At 38.6% G+C, this 25,001-nt stretch overlaps 1 protein-coding gene across 1 annotated transcript; it reads right to left on the reverse strand.

Annotated features, from left to right (window-relative positions):
- Nucleotides 1–7,187: 7,187 nt before the first annotated feature.
- aurkb (aurora kinase B) lies at nucleotides 7,188–24,230 on the reverse strand. Its single transcript, XM_057850024.1, has 9 exons — nucleotides 24,009–24,230; nucleotides 21,227–21,262; nucleotides 16,630–16,705; nucleotides 16,511–16,556; nucleotides 13,580–13,768; nucleotides 12,108–12,246; nucleotides 8,920–9,068; nucleotides 8,649–8,823; nucleotides 7,188–7,541 (listed from the first exon to the last, which is right to left on the reverse strand). Exons 1-9 carry the CDS (start codon nucleotides 24,012–24,014, stop codon nucleotides 7,368–7,370), a joined length of 990 nt encoding a protein of 329 aa, XP_057706007.1. The 5' UTR covers nucleotides 24,015–24,230; the 3' UTR covers nucleotides 7,188–7,367.
- Between the last annotated feature and the right edge of the window lie 771 nt (nucleotides 24,231–25,001).

A 25,001-nucleotide genomic window follows, 5' to 3' on the forward strand; every position in this document is an offset into this window, starting at 1 on the left:
GCAGAAGTGTCATGACTCAATAGGAAAAATCGAATACAACTGCGTTAAGCTTTCACTGAAACCCATGCGTTGTATCGAACCTGACATCGAGTAGTTTTGACATTGGATAGCTGCTTGTGGTTGATACATTGATCTACAAAGAAAAATTCCTTCATCTTCCGTACCGCGTATCCTCACGAGGGTCGCCGGGTGCTGGAGTCTGTACCAGCTAAGTCTGTGCAGGAGGCATCCATGCTGAACCAGAGACATTGCTTAGCAATGCATTTTAATGAGGGGGGCGGGGGGCACAGTCAGAGCCCTATTTATCATGTGTGTGCATTTCACACATGCACAGCATTATTGTATTACTGTAATGTCTTTCAGACAAATGCAATATGGTGATGGTTGTCTCCATATGTCTATGTAAAAATTCTAAAATTTGCATATTTTTATGACTTTTCTGGCCAAAAGATTATCCAACTAGGCAACTCCTGTTAAACATGAAAAGAACACAACTTTTGATTAACCTGTATGACATCTACAGTGGTATTAAAAAGTATCTGAAACTTTTGGAATTTCTCACATTTCGGCATAAAATCACCATCAAATGTGATCTGATCTTTGTCAAAATCACAGATGAAAATACAGTGTCTGCTTTTCATATTTTAATGAGGATAGCATGCAAACAATGACGGGGGGGGGGGGGGAGGATAAGTGAACCCTCTGCCTAAGGAGACTTAAAGCAGAAATGTGAAGTAATTTCATCACATGCATAATAGGGTCACAATCAGACATGTGCCGGTGTTGTGCCGAAAAATAGCCGCCCCGCGTGAAATGTCCCCCCCTGACAGGAACTCTTATTTATAACGCCTTACTGAGCGTTTGATTTATTTGTTTATTTATTTTATTGTTGACCGCCCACACGTCACTCATACAGCTTTTTCTTACCAATCGATGGACATGGAAACGATTTTCTTGTACCATGAATATATGTATTATTTTCCTCTGCTTGAACTAAATGTCATAACTGTGTGATTGTCATTGAGATATGGTCGTGAAAACCTGTAGACTAATACATTTCTGTTCAAAGATGGTTATGTGGCCCAGTCCACGATTTGTTAGTAAAATAAAGTACTAGTATTTTGTCTAATTTATTTATTTATTCAAAACTGATTTTACAGTCGTAAATCCATTACTGTAACGAGTCCATGAAAACATTTGATGTTTTCACCTCAATAAAGCGTTATACAGTGCTGCTCAAAAGTTTGTGAACCCCCTCAACATTTTGGAATTTTCTATTATTTCAACCTGATTTCCTAATCAATCAATTCAGTAGTTTTTTTTTTGTTTTTTTAACAGTTGTGTTGTCGAGACTAAATTAAAAAGAGTTTTCATCAACTGATGTAGGTGCAAAATTGAACTGTTTGGTCACAACCAAAACCGCCATGTCTGGCGAAAAGTCAACACTGCATACCACCAAAAGAACCTTCTCCCAACAGTGAAGCATGGAGGTGGGAATGTCAAGATCTGGGCTTGCTTTTCATCCTCAGGACCTGGACAACTCCACATAGTCCAGGGAATCATGAATTCTGAGGAATATTGTCAAATCCTAGAACATAACCTGACGCCATCTGTTTTGAAGTTAAAGCTTGGCAGAAGGTGGATCATGCAACATGATAATGATCCAAAGCATTCCAGCAATACAACCAAGGAATGGCTGAAAAAGAAGAAGATTCGTGTTCTGGACTGGCCCAGTCAAAGTCCTGACCTAAATCCCATTGAAATGCTGTGGCGGGACCTGAAGCGAGCAGTTCATGCCAGACGCCCATCAAACCTCTCTCAACTGACTGCGTTCTGCAAGGAAGAATGGGCAAAAATCCCCCAAAGTAGATGTGAGAGGCTGATTAGTCACTACAGAAACCGTTTGGTTGAGGTAATCTCTGCAAAAGGAGGCGCAATATCCTATTAACTGAAGGGGTTCACATACTTTTGCACACATGATATCTGAGTTTTTCTTAAATCAACCACTTTTGTTAAATAAAGAATGACAATATAACTATTTCTTTTGTTTCAGTCCATTATTTGGAATGTCAGTATTGTGGATTTGGGTATAACTTAACATTTAATAAGGTTATTTTAGTTTTTTTTTTACAAAAAATCTGACCATCGCTGTGGGGTTCACAAACTTTCGAGCAGCACTGTAAATAAGTGTTCCCGTCAGGGCGGACATTTCACGCGGGGCGGCTATTTTTCGGCACAACAACGGTTACCGGTTTACCGTGGTGTGAAAACGTCGCGGTTTCAAAACCACTAAAATTTTCCGTCATACCTTAGTACGGTATTTGCTATTTTTCATGTGCCAAAATGCAGCCGAAGTGGCTTGGTGCGGCAGCGCTCACCCTTCCCGTTTGTTGCCGTGAGTGTCAGTGACGCTATTCTGCTAAACAGCCAGCAAACCCAAAAACAAACCCTCCAAACACAAGGCGTACTTTTCTTCAATTTATTGAGCTCTCAAATCGTGGTGAAATATACAAATGAATACATTTAAAACGTTGTACAATTGTATTTTTCCACGTGTGATTAGGTTCAACAGGATAGCAGTAGCACCATTAAAAAGTTCGCCAAAAACAAAACACACATTTTCCTTTCAAATTCAATATATAAACTAAAACTTACAAAGACGAATGTTAGCCTAGGCTAAGCTGGGAGAGCAGCTTTGTCGAGGTTTTATGTCTCACAGCCGCTAATTGAGAAACAAGCTTGAATGAAGGGGGGAAAGAAAAAGGATCGCGTCAAAGATCGCTAATTGGGAACGGAGGTCTCACTCCTAATTTTTTTTTTTTAGATGAAACCTTTCCTCAACAATATTTACATTTAACTACTTTATAAAACTAACTTATATTTTTAAGTAACTTATGAATTCTTTGTTCTTTTTAACACAAAGGCACGGCATCATGTAGACTAGAGTTGACACACTGGCTGAAAATGGCGAAACTTCACTTGAGCTCCTCCCCCCCTCAAAAAAAAGTCATTTTTATTTATAAGTGTTTTTACTTTTTTATTGCAATTATTTTGTTCTTACTCTAACATTGAGCAACTTGAGCTGTGGCTGTGGGTATAGTCTAGGTTTTATTTATTTAAATTTTATATAAAATATTTGTTATTTTTTGTTTATTTATTTTCACATTATATTCATGTTCCAATTTGCAAATATGTTTTGGAAAATAATCCTGTTCAATGGGGAAAAAAAATTCTTTTTTTTTTTTTAATTTAAAACCCCATACATCTCAAAATTTTGGAGCTATAATTGGAATACCGTGATAACGTGAAACCGCGGTATTTTTGCTCACGGTTATCGTACCGTCGAAATCTCATACCGGCACATGCCTAGTCACAATTAAAGTAATTAAACATTGTCCAACAAATAAAGCATGAAAAAATAATTTATATGTTGTATATTTGACAAAATAATCGCGTTTCCGAAGTTCGAGCCTGAAAGGACACGAACCCGGAAGTGATACGTCACACCGAGAACAGCGATGGCAGCGTTCCATACATACGGCCGCCATACAAAGCCCTTCAAACAATGATTTAAACAGCGATATAAGCGATAGATCGAGCGCAAGGGAGGAGATCCAAGTTTTTGAAGAGTTGGAGGAAGAAGAGGAGGTTGGAATTTTATGTTGGACCTAACATGTATTAGCCAGACGCTAATCAGGATGCAAACAATGTGCCTAGACTACCTGACATGGAATGGTGACAAGACCCATCGAGATTACAAGATTGGTAAGATATAGGCTGTTATTATTTTCATGATTTGAAGATGCAGGCATTTGCACATAATTTTATGTTTTTGTCTATCTGATGACATTGTTTAACAAAATAATAATCAGACTTCATGTTCATTTTGGCAGATCCGGCAGCTCTCGTGCATATAAAATAATAATAGAAAAACGTTGGGGGTAAAGAAGGAGATGAGTCGTTGATGGCTTTCTCCACTTTATTGTGGCAACAATAAGAAAACAAAATAAAAGCGGACTGCCTTCACATTCGACCGCAAAGTTTTGCTTCTCGCTCATCTCTGCCTCGCCTCGTACTACCAGCTACTACTACTTCCAGTCCCAGCGTCTCTTAAACGGATCGTGCATAGTGTCTTGTTATGATCTTATTGTTGACAAAGGTATCGAACACACGACGTGCTGACAACTTTGTTTCTTTATTAACACATGGAGCTAACAGTATAAACACTGCTTGGAGGAAGTAGCGTCTAATGGTGTGAGGAAATGTTTTTTCACATAAGCGAACAGATTACAAAGCACCACTTCAGTGTTGTCCCAAGACTACATTTCCCATGATTCACTGCGTGACTTGAGCCGCTCGCTGATTCGCTGCGAGACTGACTCAATGCCAACACGCTAGTTGTCACCTGTCAGCAGCTCTCGTACAACACAAACTAGAAGGCTATCAAGTGATCACTGTGAAAGAAACGCCGAACCGTACAAATGCAATGCTTGACGCATGAAGGTGGAAATACATAATACAAATACAAATAAATGTGCACAAACTAACCGGCGATATGTCTCTTACTGCAACGTGACCGTGAATTACCGCGACGCCGACCCACTTATATGCATATCTACACCCCTTTCCCGATTGACAGTGGATTAACCCTTTCGGACAAGATCGTAGATGACGCACAATTTAAACACGCTTAAGCTAGCGAATACAACAACAACAATGATCAGGGATTGCCACGAGTTGGCTTTCGGCTAACGTCGCTAGCTTCTACTGTACATTCCACAACAGTTGGCAACTCTGCTTTGACAAAGTCATCATTCATCGATCCAAAAATCACTTATTTTTTGGCAAATCCTTGATCGTAAGCAGACCGGTTAAGGAAGCAGGCATCTTCAAAGTGTTTGTAGCAGAGAACACTACTCGATGATGGCGTGAAATTCATTCGCTTCGTGAGAATGAAAGATGTTCATTTACGTGCCCTGCTATCCTTTAGCCACTCAAACAACTTTTCGTTAGAGTGAGAACAAAACATCGCCACACACCGCCGTGGCATCTTACCGAGAAACAATGCAACAAACAATACTGTTCAATGGCGGACTTCCCTCGCACTTCTAGGTGTGACGTCATTTCCGAAGAAAAGCATTTTCGTTGTCAAAGGCGTTGCTATGGGTTAAAGAATCTGGAAGGGTTGCGTTAAAAAAATAATGAAAATATGCTTATAATTGTTTAGCCATTGATATTATTCAAAAACATGGTTGGCCAACCTTACTTCACATTTCTGCTTTAAAGAGCAATAGAAACCAAATTTTACCAAACATTTTAAGTCAGTTGTGTGCACAATCACTTATGTGTGGTTTAAAGCTGCCTTACCCACTATAAAACACACACCTGGTAAGAAATGTCTTGATGAGAAGCATTATCTGATGTGCATCATGGCTCGGTAAAAAAGAGCTGTCTGAAGACCAAGGATTGTTGATCTGTATAAAGCTGGGAAAGGATAGAAACCCATCTCTAAAACTCTTGAAGTTCTTCAATCGACAGTCAGAGAAGTTGTCTACAAATGGAGTTTGGCACTGTTGCTTCTCTCCCAAGGAGTGGCCGTCTTCTAAAGATGATGCCAAGAGTTCAGCGCAGTGTACCCAGAGAGGTAAAAAAGAACCCTAAAATGTCTACGAAAGACTTACAGAAATCACTAGCACAGTCCAATATCTCTGTGCACACATCAACGATATGTAAAACTATGGCCAATCATGGTAATCATGGGAGGACTCCACAGAGGAAGCCACTGCTGTCTATAAAAAACATTGTTGCTCATTTAATGTTCGCAAAAATATCAAATGTGATGGTTCGCTTACTAGATCAGATCACATTTGATGGTGATTTTATGCAGAAACGTGAGAAATTCTAAAAGGTTCAGATACTTTTTCAGACCACTGTACATCACATAGCAATAAATGTACCCAGTCCACAAGACTTGACATTTAAAAAAATATATAAGACAAAACATGATTTTCCCACCCAATTGTATGATACCATCAGTTTCTTCTAGTCAATGACTTTGTCAAGCTGGTCCCTCTTAAGAGCCTGGGGTCATTTTGTGGAAACATTGTATCAATCTGGTTAAGGCCCGTTTCTTAATTGTTCTTGTTTGATTAAATAAACAGGGAAAGCATTCAAAAACATCCCAAATTAAAGGTTAGAAACAGTGGGCTGGATTAATCCATTAAAAAAAATGTGTGACCCACTCTCTTTGAATAAATGGGCTGTTAGTCTCGCGGCCTGCTTTCCAGTCTTTTAGCTGCATGTTAAAGTAGTATACATTGGGCCCACCAGAAATGACATAACTGCTTGAACACAGAGGTAATCTACCCATCTCCCCCTAGCTCACATTTCTCCTTCCTGTTGCTTGCACCACTTTTTTTTTTTTTTTAAGATCTCTGATGTCCATCACCAGTTGTCAGTTTACACAGCAACATAGCTGTATTAACTTTATTGATACGTGCTTGTTTGCATTTTGGGTGATAGTTAGGTGATAGTGAGGTGGGAGCCCCATTGCAAGTCAGTAAGGCCTTGTTCAGACTAGCAGCCAAAATCAGATTTTTAGCCCAACCTGATTGAAACTGGACGGTTTTTTTGTAGTCTGAACAGTCACAAAGTACAGAATTCAGATTTTGAGTAACGTATTGTAACCACATTCGGGGTGTAGATTTATGTCTGATATGGACATGAAGCTTCTCAGTCTTAACAGTCCAGATGGGTTTGGACTGCCCGTGACATCACTCTTTGCTGCCTGACACAGTCGCTGCCACAGCAACTTGTCAGGTGTGTTAATAAGGTGGCCCAGTTTGAACAGGTCCAGATCTGATTTGGACACGTGCTAAAAATAGTATGAAAAGTCAGCCCTGAAAATCAGATTTGAGGAATCCTATTGGAATCAGATATGCCTGCAGTGTGAACGCAGCCTAACCCACAACCGTAGAGGCTGTGATTATGAATTGTCTCATGAAAATCAGATCGATTCGTGAAATTTTGCTGAAAAGTTTTCAAAGTAGCACTAAAATTTATTGGGGAAAAAAAATAATAAAACAATCTGGCAAAATTACTTTCAACATAAAAACTGCATAGGTCTTCTGAAAAGTACTATTAATAAAGGTGAGAATGTAATGTTTTCAATTTTTTAAATTAAAATAAAAGGAAGTGTTCGCCAATATTCTCATTTATTGAAATGGACTTGTAAATAAAAGATCCACACTGTACAATCGTAAGTAAGTACAGTCAGTTAACTTTATAAAAGCATTGTTGGACACACACAAACAGTATATACGAATAAAACTTTAAAAAAAAAAAAAAAAAAAAAGCAGCTGTTGGGCTCACGAGGTTTTGGCAGGACAGACAGGGGGTAAGACCCGGCGAGAATTTTCACGCACCCATGGGTGATCGATGACACATTGTAGCGCTAAACGATCGGTGGGACAGTGGCGGAGTAACTTGCTGATCAGGTCCCTTGCCCCATCAGAGACGATCTTTGGGAACTTCAAATCCACCTGCAAAAAAACGAGAGCCGATCCTATCAATTCATGAGTTCGTAAAAATGGTTTCAGACTTTCAGTTCCTATTCAATGCTTTGTAATCTTTGATAAAACTTACAAGAAAGTCTATTTAGACACATTTGAAACCGAAGTGAAGAGCACAGGACACTGAACTCTTGCTAAGAGACAGTAGGAAGTTATGGCATGAAGTTACAGTATATTCCGTAATTTTCGGACTATAAATCACCACTTTTTTCCTTCATTTTGAATCCTGGGGCTTATAGTCCACTGTGGCTTACTTGTTAAATTGGGTTAATAGGTATCACTTTCTTTGACAGCGGTGTCATAACACGGTCATAATTATGATTTGAATCTATAATGGGCATTACTGAATGCTTATGCCATTGTCATCCGGCAAATTATGTCACTAACTCGATTTATGTCCAGCGTGGTACTTTTACATTCATTCAAAAGTGAGATAATTTGCCAGATAACAATAAATGACATGTTATAAGCATTCATAAATGCTCATGACAGTGTCATGTCATAATTATGACTGTCTAATGACAGTCATATGACGCCTCTGTCAAATAAAATGTTCCCAAATACCATAACTAGCAATTAATGAAACAACTGAAACAGTAACTGAAGAAATAATTAGCACAGAACATGAATTTTGATTGCTATTTACATCTGTAGCACTGTAATGCATGCAAGGAGGCATTTTGGACAACAAAAGTGTTGACAACAGGTGGCAGCAGAGGTTGACTGTCTCACCCAAGGGAGCAATGATGGCCAAATGAAGCAATGAAGCTTTGCAGCCAATTGGTTCAAAGCTTCATGGTGGTTCATTTGATCTTATGATGCCGCTGTCAAATAAAGTGTTCCCGGTTAATATCTTTTGGTTTAAATCTCCCATAATACAGTGAGGACCGCTGTGGCTTATAGTCCAGTGTGGCTTATCTATGAACAAATGCTGTTTCGTGCCAAATTTGGTGGGTAGCGGCTTATAGTCAGGTGCGCCTTATAGTATGAAAATTACAGTACCTGTTAAAGTTAAGTTAAACTATCCATTTTTGCCTGAAAGTCACAGATGTAGGAAAAATTGACACACTGACCCACCTTCATAATTCTTTTGTAGGTTTCAGAATGAGATTGAGTTTCAAAGGGAGGGTTCCCAACAAGGCATTCATAACAGAGGACTCCAATGCACCATAAATCCACCTTCTCGCTGTGGGTGCGGCCCTCGATCATCTCGGGAGGGAGATAATCCAGCGTGCCGCACATTGTACGACGTCTGCACACATGTTGAAATAGTAATGCAGTGAATTTGCAATTGTGACAAAAAAACTATTTACAATAATAATCTTCAACTAGAAAAGTGGTGCTTTACCTGAGAGAAGGCGCGTGAACAGACCAACCGAAATCAGCAATTTTCAGCTCTCCGCGATAGCCAAGAAGCAGATTCTCTGGCTTGATGTCGCGGTGGATGACTTTTTTCGAGTGGCAGTACAAAAGTGCATCTGAGATCTCTTCCATGTACTAGAAAAAGAAGCAACAAAATATTCAAGATTTACTGACCACTAAGTAATACCCAATAGAAATGCCACAGTTAATTGACAACTAATCAATTAGACTGGTCAACAAAAAGTTGTTTCACTGATGCAAACACTTGTGTTTATGTACAGGGTTTTTGCACCCTTTTTAAAGTCAAACTTAATGCTTTTTAATAACTTAAAATATAATTTTAGACCAAAAAATGTCGCAACAATATCTGATGAAGAAAAATAACATTTTATTTCACTGTAACTGGTGTTTTTCTCTCCTCATGTGTGACTCGACACCTTAGATCCCCATCGTCCCCAACGAAAAAGTCTTTTTGCAGAGTTTGCATAAGGGGTGGGAACGATACAATACGATTTGCGATACAAGGCCCACGATAACGATGATCTCATCATATGGCGATCCAACAATTATCATGAAATCATTCTAGGAAATTCTACAAAACAACTAATAAACAGAAAAACAAGCTATTTTCATTAACTACAGTGCCTTGCAAAAGCATTCGGCCCCCTTGAACCTTGCAGGCTTTCGCCACATTTCAGGCTTCAAACATAAAGATATAAAATTTTTATTTTTTGTCAAGAATCAACAACAAGTGGGACACAATCGTGAAGTGGAACAAAATTTATTGGATAATTTAAACTTTTTTAACAAATAAAAAACTGAAAAGTGGGGCGTGCAATATTATTCGGCCCCCTTGCGTTAATACTTTGTAGCGCCACCTTTTGCTCCAATTACAGCTGCAAGTCGCTTGGGGTATGTTTCTATCAGTTTTGCACATCGAGAGACTGACATTCTTGCCCATTCTTCCTTGCAAAACAGCTCGAGCTCAGTGAGGTTGGATGGAGAGTGTTTGTGAACAGCAGTCTTCAGCTCTTTCCACAGATTCTCGATTGGATCCAGGTCTGGACTTTGACTTGGCCATTCTAACACCCGGATACGTTTATTTTTGAACCATTCCATTGTAGATTTGGCTTTATGTTTTGGATCATTGTCCTGTTGGAAGATAAATCTCCGTCCCAGTCTCAGGTCTTGTGCAGATACCAACAGGTTTTCTTCCAGAATGTTCCTGTATTTGGCTGCATCCATCTTCCCGTCAATTTTAACCATCTTCCCTGTCCCTGCTGAAGAAAAGCAGGCCCAAACCATGATGCTGCCACCACCATGTTTGACAGTGGGGATGGTGTGTTCAGGGTGATGAGCTGTGTTGCTTTTATGCCAAACATATCGTTTTGCATTGTGGCCAAAAAGTTCAATTTTGGTTTCATCTGACCAGAGCACCTTCTTCCACATGTTTGGTGTGTCTCCCAGGTGGCTTGTGGCAAACTTTAAACAAGACTTTTTATGGATATCTTTGAGAAATGGCTTTCTTCTTGCCACTCTTCCATAAAGGCCAGATTTGTGCAGTGTACGACTGATTGTTGTCCTATGGACAGACTCTCCCACCTCAGCTGTAGATCTCTGCAGTTCATCCAGAGTGATCATGGGCCTCTTGGCTGCATCTCTGATCAGTTTTCTCCTTGTTTGAGAAGAAAGTTTGGAAGGATGGCCGGGTCTTGGTAGATTTGCAGTGGTCTGATGCTCCTTCCATTTCAATATGATGGCTTGCACAGTGCTCCTTGAGATGTTTAAAGCTTGGGAAATCTTTTTGTATCCAAATCCGGCTTTAAACTTCTCCACAACAGTATCTCGGACCTGCCTGGTGTTTTCCTTGGTTTTCATAATGCTCTCTGCACTTTAAACAGAACCCTGAGACTATCACAGAGCAGGTGCATTTATACGGAGACTTGATTACACACAGTTGGATTCTATTTATCATCATCGGTCATTTAGGACAACATTGGATCATTCAGAGATCCTCACTGAACTTCTGGAGTGAGTTTGCTGCACTGAAGGTAAAGGGGCCGAATAATATTGCACGCCCCACTTTTCAGTTTTTTATTTGTTAAAAAAGTTTCAATTATCCAATAAATGTTGTTCCACTTCATGATTGTGTCCCACTTGTTGTTAATTCTTGACAAAAAAATTAAATTTCATATCTTTATGTTTGAAGCCTGAAATGTGGCGAAAGGTTGCAAGATTCAAGGGGCCCGAATACTTTTGCAAGGCACTGTACATTCCTTGACTTAATCACCAGTGGACGTCCAATCCGTTCGAAGTGGAGAGTGAAATTAATGATTTGTTGCTAGCCCTCTCGTTTCAAACGGATTAGATGTCTTTGGCTGTCAGTGGCAGCCTATGCCAGGCAACGAGTTCATTTTAGGGCATTTGACATCATTTCCCGTCGATTTTCAGTCAATTCCTTTTCCTGTTGAGGCTTTTGCGGGTCACTTCCTGTTGGTTTTGGGTCATTGGCAGGTCACTCGTTGTTGATTTTGGGTTACTGAAAAAGAAGTGACTCAAGACTGGCTTAGAGTGGAGAGACTAGCAGCACATTCGACATATTTACGTAAAATAAATGCTAACAGCCTGTTTTTGTTTTTTTGCTTTTAACAAAGAGTCGAGACTGTTTTACGTCCATATCATAAAAAAATTCTGGGATTTAAGCATTTATTCACAAGATTTTGAACGTAAAAAGCTCTTTGTGGTGATAAGGCGGCGCCACAGTGGCTTAAAGACTAGCAGCACATTCGATATACAGTAGTTACGTAAAATAAGTGCCAACTGCCTGTTTTTTTTTTTTTTTTTGCTTTTAACCAAGAATTGAGACTGTTTTACGTCCATATCTATAAAGAATTCAAGGATTTAAGCATTTATTCACAAGAATTTTTAACATAAAAAAACTCTATTTCCACTCGGTCAGCTTTGACGGAGATAGGCCCCCTATGACTCAGCCCCGCGCCCCGTCAATACATTATGAAGTCTATGGAAGCGATTAGTCAATTGATCGCAAAGCTAATCAGGGATTAGTCGACCATCAAAATAATTGTTTGTGGCAGTCCAAATAACCAATATTAACAACCACAACGTTGCTACTGATTAAATGGCCAAGCATTCGTTAAAAATACAATGTCTTACGGTAGCAGTGCGTTGGTCATCAAAGCGTCCGCATCTCTGGAGCTCCTTGTAAAGCTCACCACGTGGCGCGTACTCAAGCACCAAAAACACCCGCTTGCGATCATGAAAATAGTTGTAAAAGCGAAGGATGTTGGGATGCCTAAGGAAAAACAAAAATACATTGTGACTATTTCAGATGGAAATTGTCATTCAATTGATTTCTTTGCTTTAACCCAAAATACAGATACAGGGTGACCCCAAAAAAACAGGCCCCAAATTTGGATTCTGCCACTTATCCAAATTTGGGGCCTGTCTTTTTTTTTCACCCGGTATAAGCACTTGTTGGTGTCAGCAAACATACATTATAATAAAGGAGGGCAAATAATCGCTACTGTTACTGCAGTTATAGCTGGCGGTCAAGCCAAAATAAACAACTACACATTGTGTATTTGACCAAACAACATAACCACAAAAGACAGTAGCTGTTTTGAAAAATTTGTAAACCTCTCAAATCTCTCTCTCAAATATCGCAAAAATCTTTTTTTCCCCACTTACATGAGGTGGTCTTCCAGATGGTTCGATATTAAAATATATCGCAAAACACATTGGCAACTTTTTTAACTGTTTTTTTTTTTTTTTTTTTTTTTAAATAAACGACACATGATGTATCGTACCCTTTCACAGGATCACTTTTTAATTCTCTTGGACGAAGCATGGAAAGTTAAAAACTAATAGAAATGAAAATTATATTCTCCAATGCAAATGGAAAAGTCTCAAGAAGTGCTACTTGCAGAACAACGTCTATTGGACAAAAGCGGAGCAGAAGAGAAGGCAAAACGTCTGTCGCTGAGGAGATCCGTAGGAACAGCCCAGCATGCGTCCAGAATTGCCACTTTATGCCACTCTCTTGACCGGCCCACTTTAGCGAGCATTGACAGCAGGAGGCGGTGAGTTACAAGGCTTTTTCAAAAGAGACTTAAATGAAAATGCGCTCAATTCGCAATTATACTTTGCTGAAATGTTTGAAATACCACTTTTATTTTGAAAAAAAAAAAAACTAATATAAACCCAGCTTGGTCACAATGAGGCACACTGATGCTAGCTCAATTAGTGCTGTTTTCCACTATTACTGTGTTGTTTTCTGACTGTATTTTTGTGATATTTTTGCTGCCATTGAGATTTTTGCTCAAAATATTTGCTATGATTAAATCAAGGTTCAAAGCGGGTCTGATGCCACTTCACTATGACTTTCAAGCTTGGAAACAATTTAAGTTGGGAAACACTATAAGGTAGGCTAATGGGACTAGCGTCAATATGTAAGTATAATAAACCATTAAAGTTTTTAACATATTAAATCTAATGTCTTGAAAGACTACGGAAAGCGGAAACCATACTAGAGGAGATTATGTTCGACCAAAGAGGTTTCCATCACTGTATTTAGGTCGAGAGACAGTCAAGATAAAATAAAAATTGTCAAAAGGAAACATGCTTACTTGAGGTGGGCCTGAATCTCGATCTCCCTCCTGAGTTGGTGCTCTACGCCTTCTTTCTCCATCTGGGACTTGAACAACACCTTCAGAGCCACAATAGCTTGCAGCTCTTTTACTCTAGCAAGGTAAACGTTGCCAAACTTGCCTTTCCCCAGGGGTCGACCAATGTCAAAGTCATCAATGCTAATCTTCCTGTTTAAATATAAAGACATGATTAAGAGAGGATTGATAGAAAGAGCCAAAAAAGAACCAACATTGAAACTTGGGCTGAAAGGGATCTAAATCAATTTCATGACGATACAATATGAACTTGTGCCGAAATGAATTATTGGAATGTTACTCCACAGCCTAAAAAGTGGAAGCTAAATCTCTGCCTAAAAGCTGCAGATTCATTTGGGCGAATGTTACTGCAGACTCATGCAACACATTAAACTCATTGAGTGCCATTGACGGCAATCCGCGTCCAGTCCATTTGAACCTAAAAGAATCTGCGCTACCACACCTTCCACTTCAAATGGATTGGATATCTGTTAGTGACAAACCCATTAATCATTGTAAATGTCACTGAACAAGTTAAGTGCATTTTCTACTAGAGGTGTGCAAAATTTCCGATTCTTAGATTATTCGCGATTCGGCCGTGGAAGATTCGAGAACGATTCACAAACATCCAAATTCCGATTATTGAAATATGCCAAGTAAAGCGGAAGTACAACACACTCAGCGCGCCGCACGGTCTTCGGAACGGAGCGAGAGTAGCTAAACATCATGCTTCTCATTACCCGGCCCCTCGGGTAATGCCAATGCTCAACTCACGGCTCTAGCTCAACTCATGCCACGAGATAAAAAAAACACAACAACATACCTGACTGCTGCCGCAAAGCTGCTACAAAGTACATCCACATAATGTTATGGTAGATATCATTTATATAGGACTAGATGCAAAATGGATTCGGTAGCGTTAGCAGCACAAATACAAAAAGCTAGATACGGTTGTTAGTAAACGGCCGCCATCTTAAAGCAGTACACTTCCCTGCAAGGCTGTTGTAGCGAACCTTCCAAGCGAACCTAATTAACTTTTTATCTAAAATACAGCTAAATCGGTAAATAGTTTTAAAACTTTCACATGTTTAAAGTAGAAAAAAGGGAAATTATGGAATAACGGGAGCAATTTTAACTACTTTAACGGTTGATTCACAACATTAAATTAATTCAATGTAGTTTAAAGCTGCTGATACAGAATGGGGACTGGGGGTTTTTATTTAGCCTACTGTTATTTTTGTATATTTGTTTACTGTTATATGTTAACATGATACTGAAATAGTAGTTTGGTTTAGCCTGAGAGTATTTTTGAACAATTTTGGAACTAATCTACAAAACATTACCAAAAAAAAAAAAAAAAAAAAAAAAGAAAAAAAAAAAAAAAAAAGGAAGGGGGTGCATCAATAATCGTTTTATAATCGAATCGGAGCCTCTGAATCGTAATCGAATTGTTAGGTGTCCAAAGATTCCCAGCTCTATTTTCTACTACAAAGCACAACTAATATACAACGACAGCGCATCTACATATCACACGCGCCCTATGCTAACCTAGCGTTTGTTTTGGGCTGTCAAACGATTAAAATTTTTAATTGAGTTAATTACAGCTTAAAAATTAATTAATCGTAATTAATCGCAATTAATCGCAATTCAAACCATCTATAAAATATGCCATATTTTTCTGTAAATTATATATATATATTCTGTAAAATAAATTGTTGGAATGGAAAGATAAGACACAAGATGGATATATCCAGTGGAGAGAACAAGTATTTGATACACTGCCAATGGGAAAACCCATTGGCAGTGTATCAAATACTTGTTCTCCCCACTGTACATTCCACATACGGTACATAAGGACTGTAGTGGGTATTTCACTCTACTGTCATTTAAATCTGTCTATGCTGTCCTCACTCCGAAGCGTCTACTTTTTCCAAAGCTAGACAGCTAGTGAACGACGCCTTAATAATCAGACTTCTTCCTTTTTCATCTGATTTATTAATAAAATAGCCTCAAACCATTGTCCTCTTTAGACCGTCATAAAACTACAAAAATAAAAGTACACAAGCATTGCATTAGCAACAACGTTAGCTTAGCACGCTATACAGGTTCACTAAACATAAACAAAAAAGCGTCTCATACAAAAAATAGAACATTTCGCTTACTAACATAATATGTAAATTCTTTACAACAACCATACTTACGGACAAATCTTGTCCAAGGATCATATAAGCACAACATTACAACGTAGGCGTCAGCCTGAGACGTCATGCAGCCATATTGAACTGGCAAGAAAAAAATAAACCATGTCGCAAAGCGACCACAAGAGTTCGCTGTTAGACAGCACAAAAAGCCTTGCTGTAAACTTACCAAAAGGCAGAATACTGTCTGAGCGGGACATGTGCATTAATTGCGTCAAATATTTTAACGTGATTAATTTAAAAAAATAATTACTGCGCGTTAACGCGATAATTTTGACAGCCCTAGTTTGTTTGTTTGTTTTTAACAGCGTGACAGTTTCCGCCACATGGTTCGATGTAGTGTTCAACCAATCCGGTCAGGCAAAGTGCTTGGTTTCACAGGACAAAACCGCGTTTTTTGCCCTCAAGATGCAAGAACCTAACAAGAACCTGAAATTACCCCTCTCGCAAAGAAAGTGCCCTGAGAGAATTGCAAAGTAAATGTCATAAAAAGTTTTTTAGAGAATAATAATTCATAACAAAGTTAAGACCAGTTTATCCAAAAATAACTGGCAAGTGTCATTTACACCAGGGGTATCCAAACTTGTTCTTCCAGAGTCAAATACAGAAAAATCACATTAGAGATGACAACGAACAAATGTATTTCAACAGTTAACACAAAAATCTGTGATAAAGAAATTAGTTAATGTATACTCACTTGGCAGCCAGACTGGAGGATGAAGTACCACACTCTCTTCCAGGACCTAAAGAAGATATACTTTGTCAGTCCAATAATTGTAGTATCTGTAGTGGCCCATTTGAATAGACTCAAATTACCTGGAATGGCAGTTTTGCTGCCACCTCTTAAAGGCTTCACCAGAACACGCTGTGGGCCTGCCACCATGCTGTGGGTCTAGTCAAACAGGTTAAAAGCAGCAATGAATGAATAAATTCCCTTATTTTTCATCACCTCAGGCAGCCAGCATAGCTTAAGCCTGCATGTATACAAGCCCACAAAAACTTGATAACAACAATTTGCAATTGAATTTTTTTTTTCTTAAAAAGAGGTAAACCTTTTTTTTTTTTTTAAACGCGAATCTGTGCGATTAAGGTATGTGAAAACTGTCAAAGTACGTCTTAGTGTGTACTAGCCCACTAGGCTTAGGCTGTGTGGCACACCTGCTATTTTTTGTTTAAAATATGTTTAATATTTTTGCTGCTGTTGAAGTGGGAAATACAGTGTTAAAGAAATCATCTATTTTGTGCAGAAACGTGTTCTCCTGGAACCCTTTTACATATGTAACCCCCTTAGCTTGAATTCAGCATATTTTATGAATACAATATGGTCATGGTGATTGCTGAGTCAATAAAAGTCTCCCCAAACAGCTATTCAAGTCATCTTCTAGTTTTAATACAATAAACCCCCCAGAAATCATCTATTTTGTGCAGAAACGTGTTCTCCTGGAACCCTTTTACATATGTAACCCCCTTAGCTTGAATTAAGCATATTTTATGAATACAACATGGTCATGGTGATTGCTGAGTCAATAAAAGTCTCCCCAAACAGCTATTCAAGTCATCTTCGTTTTAATACAATAAACCCCCCAAAAGTCGCAATGTCAGTTTTTTTCCAATATCGTTCAGCCCTAGTACAAATTAACCACTGATAGAATGCCGGTGTAGGCGCACTATCCTAGTCCCCTCACTATCCACTCGCGGGGGCCTGCGTTTGTCAGTGATGTTCCTTATTCTCGGAATGAATATACAACTTTAGCATTTGTTAATAATACGCTCTGTGTGTAGTATCATCCATCGATTTCCCTTTTTAAATTAGCACTTTTAAGCGAACGCAAGAAGTAACAACGGGAACATTTTTAAACAGGCATTTCACGGGAGGGCATTTCGACTCTTCGGCCAATCACGGGAGAGCATTTCGACTCTTCGGCCAATCATATAGCGAGAGCGAGTGGATAGTGAGGGGAATAGGATAGTGAGCCTACACCGGTGACAGCACTAGATGTCCAATACATTTTAACTGGTAAGGCAGGCAGTCAAAATGCATTGGACGTCTAGCGCCGTCAATGGCACTGAAAGATACCGTAAGCATCCAAGGTCAGTCCTCCCTAGAGAAATGAATTGGACATCCATTGTTATTAATGGTGGTGGATGGGTTAAATACTATGAAATAAAAAATAAATCAACTCTAAAGTCCCATCACATCAGGGGATCTTTTACTGAATTTGATAGATTGGACTTCACTGAGTAACAACCCGTAGTCCTTTTGTTTGTAAAATGAACACAAAAAAAAAAAAAAAAACAACAACAAAAAAACACAAAAACAGTTTTAATCCCATTTCACTGTTGGCCGACGTCAATAACCGGAAAAGATGTAATCAAAAGCAGGCTATTTTGTGCGCAGCGCCCTCTTCTGTTTGGTATCATTCGTCTTAGTTGTTTTTCCAAGAAATTCAATCGTTTTTAATTGTTAAAATTGTTCATATGGGTTGTGTACGGAACAATGGTTAATATGTTAATTTCTTTTCTTTTCTTTTATCCCAGACAATAGTTATAGGTGGTTGAATTACCTGACTTGTTTCGGCGAACACTTCCGCCTTCATCAGAGAAGGCGCCTTCTCTGATGAAGGCGGAAGTGTTCACCGAAACATGTCAAGATAAAATAAAATAAAAAACAAATCGATTAATTTATAAGTGTATACAGAATGAACTCAATACAACTAATGGTTAATACGTGTTGTGTCAGAAATTGCTCCAATTTGAACACTGCCTCTATTTTTTTCCCTACCAACCAAGCAGTGAGCTGAGTGGATTGAGCACATAGATTGGGCCAGCCGGTAAATATTCTGTTGTTTTGATCAAAACATCTTACTGAAGACTGTTCTGGCTGAGTTACAAACGTGTCGCTAATGAAGAGTTAACAATGACAGATCCGATGTTAATGGGAGTCCTCTTTCTTCCGTGTCCAGCGCTCTCTCTCTCCCTGCTGCTCACTCGCTCACCAGCCTGCCCTCTTACTCACGCCGTGTCATGGTGAATTTCTGCCTCAGGTTTGCATTTTAATGGTAAAATCTCCACGGAATCATGTTGTCCGGGACTTTTTTCCTCCCCTGACCCACTTTCAATTTCGTATTCTCACCGGTTGCACGATATAGAATAAGAGTCTCGACTGCGGTTTTCCAATGAATCATATTCCTTCTGCCGGAATCCTTGCCTTTGACTTCGTCATCGGTTTCAGCGATGCAGAAGCAAACCTTGATAAAAATTATTTTTATTGCACAATTTCAATAGTTATATGCATCTCTGAAAATCTTGACAATTGATTTTTGAATACTCTTTAACAAGATTCAATCATTTAATTGGTGTGGGGGAATAAACCATGAATTGGGACTTTAAAGTGTGATTAGGGGCCATAACCAGAGTGTATTTCTGTTTTAATTCGTTTTCATTTATTTTTAATAAATCCTAACTTGAACATATTAAAAAAAAAAAAAAAAGTTATTTATTTATTAATAATATATATATATAAAATAATGATTAAAAATAACAAAATACAATTGAGATCTTGAATACACATACAGTGCCTTGCAAAAGTATTCGGCCCCCTTGAATCTTGCAACCTTTCGCCACATTTTAGGCTTCAAACATAAAGATATGAAATTTAATTTTTTTGTCAAGAATCAACAACAAGTGGGACACAATCGTGAAGTGGAACAACATTTATTGGATAATTTAAACTTTTTTAACAAATAAAAAACTGAAAAGTGGGGCGTGCAATATTATTCGGCCCCTTTACTTTCAGTGCAGCAAACTCACTCCAGAAGTTCAGTGAGGATCTCTGAATGATCCAATGTTGTCCTAAATGACCGATGATGATAAATAAAATCCAAATGTGTGTAATCAAGTCTCCGTATGAATGCACTTGCTCTGTGATAGTGTCAGGGTTCTGTTTAAAGTGCAGAGAGCATTATGAAAACCAAGGAACACACCAGGCAGGTCCGAGATACTGTTGTGGAGAAGTTTAAAGCCGGATTTGGATACAAAAAGATTTCCCAAGCTTTAAACATCTCAAGGAGCACTGTGCAAGCCATCATATTGAAATGGAAGGAGCATCAGACCACTGCAAATCTACCAAGACTCGGTCGTCCTTCCAAACTTTCTTCTCAAACAAGGGGAAAAACTGATCAGAGATGCAGCCAAGAGGCCCATGATCACTCTGGATGAACTGCAGAGATCTACAGCTGAGGTGGGAGAGTCTGTCTATAGGACAACAATCAGTCGTACACTGCACAAATCTGGCCTTTATGGAAGAGTGGCAAGAAGAAAGCCATTTCTCAAAGATATCCATAAAAAGTCTCGTTTAAAGTTTGCCACAAGCCACCTGGGAGACACACCAAACATGTGGAAGAAGGTGCTCTGGTCAGATGAAACCAAAATGGAACTTTTTGGCCACAATGCAAAACGATATGTTTGGCGTAAAAGCAACACAGCTCATCACCCTGAACACACCATCCCCACTGTCAAAAATGGTGGTGGCAGCATCATGGTTTGGGCCTGCTTTTCTTCAGCAGGGACAGGGAAGATGGTTAAAATTGACGGGAAGATGGATGCAGCCAAATACAGGAACATTCTGGAAGAAAACCTGTTGGTATCTGCACAAGACCTGAGACTGGGATGGAGATTTATCTTCCAACAGGACAATGATCCAAAACATAAAGCCAAATCTACAATGGAATGGTTCAAAAATAAACGTATCCAGGTGTTAGAATGGCCAAGTCAAAGTCCAGACCTGAATCCAATCGAGAATCTGTGGAAAGAGCTGAAGACTGCTGTTCACAAACACTCTCCATCCAACCTCACTGAGCTCGAGCTGTTTTGCAAGGAAGAATGGGCAAGAATGTCAGTCTCTCGATGTGCAAAACTGATAGAAACATACCCCAAGCGACTTGCAGCTGTAATTGGAGCAAAAGGTGGCGCTACAAAGTATTAACGGAAGGGGGCCGAATAATATTGCACGCCCCACTTTTCAGTTTTTTATTTGTTAAAAAAGTTTAAATTATCCAATAAATTTTGTTCCACTTCACGATTGTGTCCCACTTGTTGTTGATTCTTGACAAAAAATTAAAATTTTATATCTTTATGTTTGAAGCCTGAAATGTGGCGAAAGGTTGCAAGGTTCAAGGGGGCCGAATACTTTTGCAAGGCACTGTATATGGACATTACATTTTGGGGTATTTAGGCAACACTTGTACCTATACTGAACATTATTATTGTGGGCTACATTACCCAAAATAAGTTTTTCCCCCCCTTAATAAAAAATAATAATAATCACCAAAGGGTTAAAACTATACATACACCAGCCTCCACTAAATTCATAAAACCAAGGATGGCAACAACACGTAATTAGTTCAGTGCTTACCTGCTGCGAAGCCCGTGGCTCATGGTTTTCTTTATTCTATAAAGTAAAAAAAATGTTTATCAAATTATTATCTACAGATTTTTAAGCAAATACAAAAGGTAAATATAACCCAATGTTATACTTTGATTTAAAATTTTCATTATCTACTGTACCACACATTTTCAAATGAATGCAACAATGTACTTTCACTACATTATATATACCGTAATTTTCGGACAATACGGCGCACCTGACTATAAGCCGCCACCCACCAAATTTGACACGAAAACGGCATTTGCTCATAGATAAGCCGCACTAGACTATAAGCCGCAGCTGTCCTCACTGTATTATGGGATATTTACACCAAAACATATTAACCGGAAACACTATATTTGACAGGGGCATTATATGACGGTCATAAAACCAAATGAACCACCATGAAGCTTTGAACCAATTGGTTGCAAAACTTCATTGCTTCAAGAAGCTTTGTTTGGCCCTCACTGCTCCCTTGGGGAAGACAGACAACCTCTGCTGCCACCTGCTATCAACACTGCTGTTGTCCAACATGCCTCCTAGCATGCATTGCAGTGCTACAGATGTAAATAATCTAAATTAATTTTATTTCATTCATTGCTAGTTATGGTATTAGGTAACACTTTATTTGACTGTGGTGCCATAAGACTGTCATTAGACAGTCATAATTAGGACATGACACTCTTGTGAGCATTAATGAATGTTTATAACATGTCATTTAGTATTATCCAGCAAATTATCTCACTTTGTAATGGATGTAAAAGATCAAGCTGGGCATAAATGGAGTTAGTGACATAATTTGCTGGATGGCACTTAATGACATCTGTCATAAGCATTCAGTAATGCCCATGATAGTGTCATGTCATAATTATGTAAATGTGCACGATAATTATCGGTCCGATATTAGGAATTTTGACATCATCCCAATAAATCCGATAACATTATTAATAGGCCCAATAATATATAATATTTTTGGCAAGGTGTCGGTGGATTGGGATGTGTGCGTTTGTTTCCACTCCTGTTTTGCCGGTATGCAAGTTTTGTTACTGTTCTAGAGGCCGGATTTTTCCATCACTGAGTGATAAACCTTACTATGGCAGTTAGCAAATGTTTGCATTTTACAGTGTTATGTTTACAAGTTCTTGAGAGGCCTTTTGGTTATTGATAGGGTTGCTGTCCTTAAATTGCCAGTTTAACAAAGTTGTTTCATGGAACAATACAACTAAAGTCTCCTCTCCTGTTGCACCAAATGTTTTATCTGCTGACAAAACACCATACCTGTTGGGTTTATGTTTGTTTTAGTTCAGTGCTCATTTTTCAGGGGAACACATCGTCAATGATTTTGACTGATTGATTGTGATTGACTCAAATTATATTTATTTGAAAAAAAATATATAGGCACTTTATTTGAAGCCAAAACTGTTCTTGTCATCACGAAAATTCTGGTTAGGTCAAAGGCAAATCTATGCTCAATCCACCACTAGTATTTTTGACCTACAGGTTTTCAAAAACTCAGGTGAATATACATATTATCGGTTATCGTATTGGTATTGGCTTTGAGGAGCAGGAAGTTATCGATATTGGTATTGATTTATTTTAAAAAATGGATAACGTGCACCTCTATAATTATGACGGTTTTATGACAGTCTTACGATGCCGCTGTCAACTAAAGTGTTAGCTATTAACCTAAATACATAAACAAATAAACCGTGATGGACTATAAGCCACAGGATTCAAAATGAAGGAAAAAAGTAGTTCTTATGTGCTACTTTTGCTGTCTGCTATATTACCAGTGGCAAGAGTTGGCCACTGCCGGTTAACAGCATTTTATTTGCGTATAATGCACATGAATTTGAAACAATGCTAAAAAATAATAATAAATCACTGGGACACAAACTACTGTACATACATACTTGGTAGGTATGTGACAAAACTGCTTTTAGCGGCCGCAATTTTATCTACTGTCCATTTCTGGTGCTTTACTGCGTCGCTGATTAGGTTCTCCAGGAAAAGTGATATTCTCATTGATCCATGTTAAAATTTCATGGGAATTCCTACTATGATGTTAGAGGGCTTTCTCACCGACAGCGTCAAAAAATAATATCCACATTTCTGAAAATGTAATTTAAAAATAGAGACAAGAGCGAATTGCGATTACTTTTTACTTGAAACAATAGGACACATTCATTCATTCATCTTCTGAACCGCTTATCCTCACGAGGTGCTGCATACACTCACACCTACGGACAATTTGGAGTGTTCAATCGGACTACCGTGTTTTTGTGATGTGACACAAAACCGGGTTCAATAGGAAACAATGGACTGTTAATCCCCATAAAAACAGTAACTTTAGTTTTTTGTCAAAATGTTTTTGTGAACGTATTACTCTTTTCAAATCAGATTAAACACAAACAAAACCGTTGGCCGTTTTAAACATTTAAAGACGGAGGGGGGAGGGTCATATACCTATTCTTGGCACCTAGCACGTTAAAGCAACGACGGAAAAAAAAAAAAAAAAAAAAAACCCTCAGCCATCAACAACGATTTAGACGACCTGCCTATGTATTTTGATGTAAACCTGTTTACAAAATGTATAGGAAGCTTTACTTTGTTCTTGGTTTAACTTAGATGGATGCTAACACAACATCGGTCGGCTAAGCAGCAAAACACTGTATGAACTACGGAAAATGTGAACGACTCAGACGGGTATTCGACGCTCGTCGTGAATTACCTCTCAAAAAAAAAAAAAAAATATGAGCAACAACGTTACCTGCATCTTTGTGGGAGCTCGGCAACTTTGTAGAATAGCTTTAACTCTTCCTCAGAAAAAACACTGCCGCCAACTTTTTCAAAATGTCTCTTCTTCTTCTTCTCTTTATTTCTGGCAGACTTGACGTCGGTGTGGCGTGTTCAGGGTTGCCAGATCAGTTTCCAGCTCAATCACACAGTAAAACCTGCCGAGTTCAAGAAAACGCTGCAAAATGACAACCTACTGTTCAAGATAAGGAAGTTTCCCTTTTGCAACTCAAGGTCAATTTTGATATTCTAACCAGAAAAGAATAAATCAAGAGGAAGACACATTGTAAATCACTCATGGTTTTATCGATAAGCACTGTCAGATGTAGTTCTTTTTAAAAAAGGTTCAGACTATTACTTCGGTAGACAATTATGTTTACTCATTATTAAACGTCAAAATACATGTTTGTTGATCGAAATCACTGTCGAAGTAAGACTGACTTTTTTTGCGCCCATTCAAAGCGCATTCTAGCTTTTAATGTTGTTTATTAATTTACAATACATCTAATGCATTCTAATGTTGTCATTTTTAGAATTATTTTGTTAGATTGACCGTGTACCTCCAAATAAGAAATTACAGTGCACAACATCACGCGCTGTGAGGCGCTAAAATGCCAGATTAGAGCAAAAGATGCTGCTAAAAGAAAGCGATGTACGTAGCTGAACCTCCACTGTTAAATTTTTATGTCTACACCTTAAAACTAATCAGAACGGTTCCTTGAAAACAGCAATTTTCCCCCCGAAATTTTATGGACCCACCCAACGCATTTTTCTCCCACTACAGGTCTTTGAAAACAGCACAATTGGGCGGGAACTCATCCAATCTGGCAACACTGCGCGTGTTTCCGCCTTTCAATGGCGGTGTACTTTATTCATTCGGATCCATCCATAAATAACAGAAGCAATTTGAGTTCTGTAATCAATTATTCTAATTAATCAGCCCTGAGGGGAAAAAATTGGGCTACAC

The sequence above is a fragment of the Corythoichthys intestinalis genome, chromosome 11 (assembly GCF_030265065.1).
Source record: "Corythoichthys intestinalis isolate RoL2023-P3 chromosome 11, ASM3026506v1, whole genome shotgun sequence".
NCBI lineage: Eukaryota > Metazoa > Chordata > Actinopteri > Syngnathiformes > Syngnathidae > Corythoichthys > Corythoichthys intestinalis.

Excerpts from the sequence above, each read along its gene's own strand:
- aurkb (XM_057850024.1), bottom strand. Across the intron at positions 9,069-12,107 it reads ATGACCAACGCACTGCTACC|TACATGGAAGAGATCTCAGA; the intron begins GTAAGACATTGT and ends TTCTTTTTCTAG. Across the intron at positions 8,824-8,919 it reads GTTCACGCGCCTTCTCTCAG|ACGTCGTACAATGTGCGGCA; the intron begins GTAAAGCACCAC and ends ACATGTGTGCAG.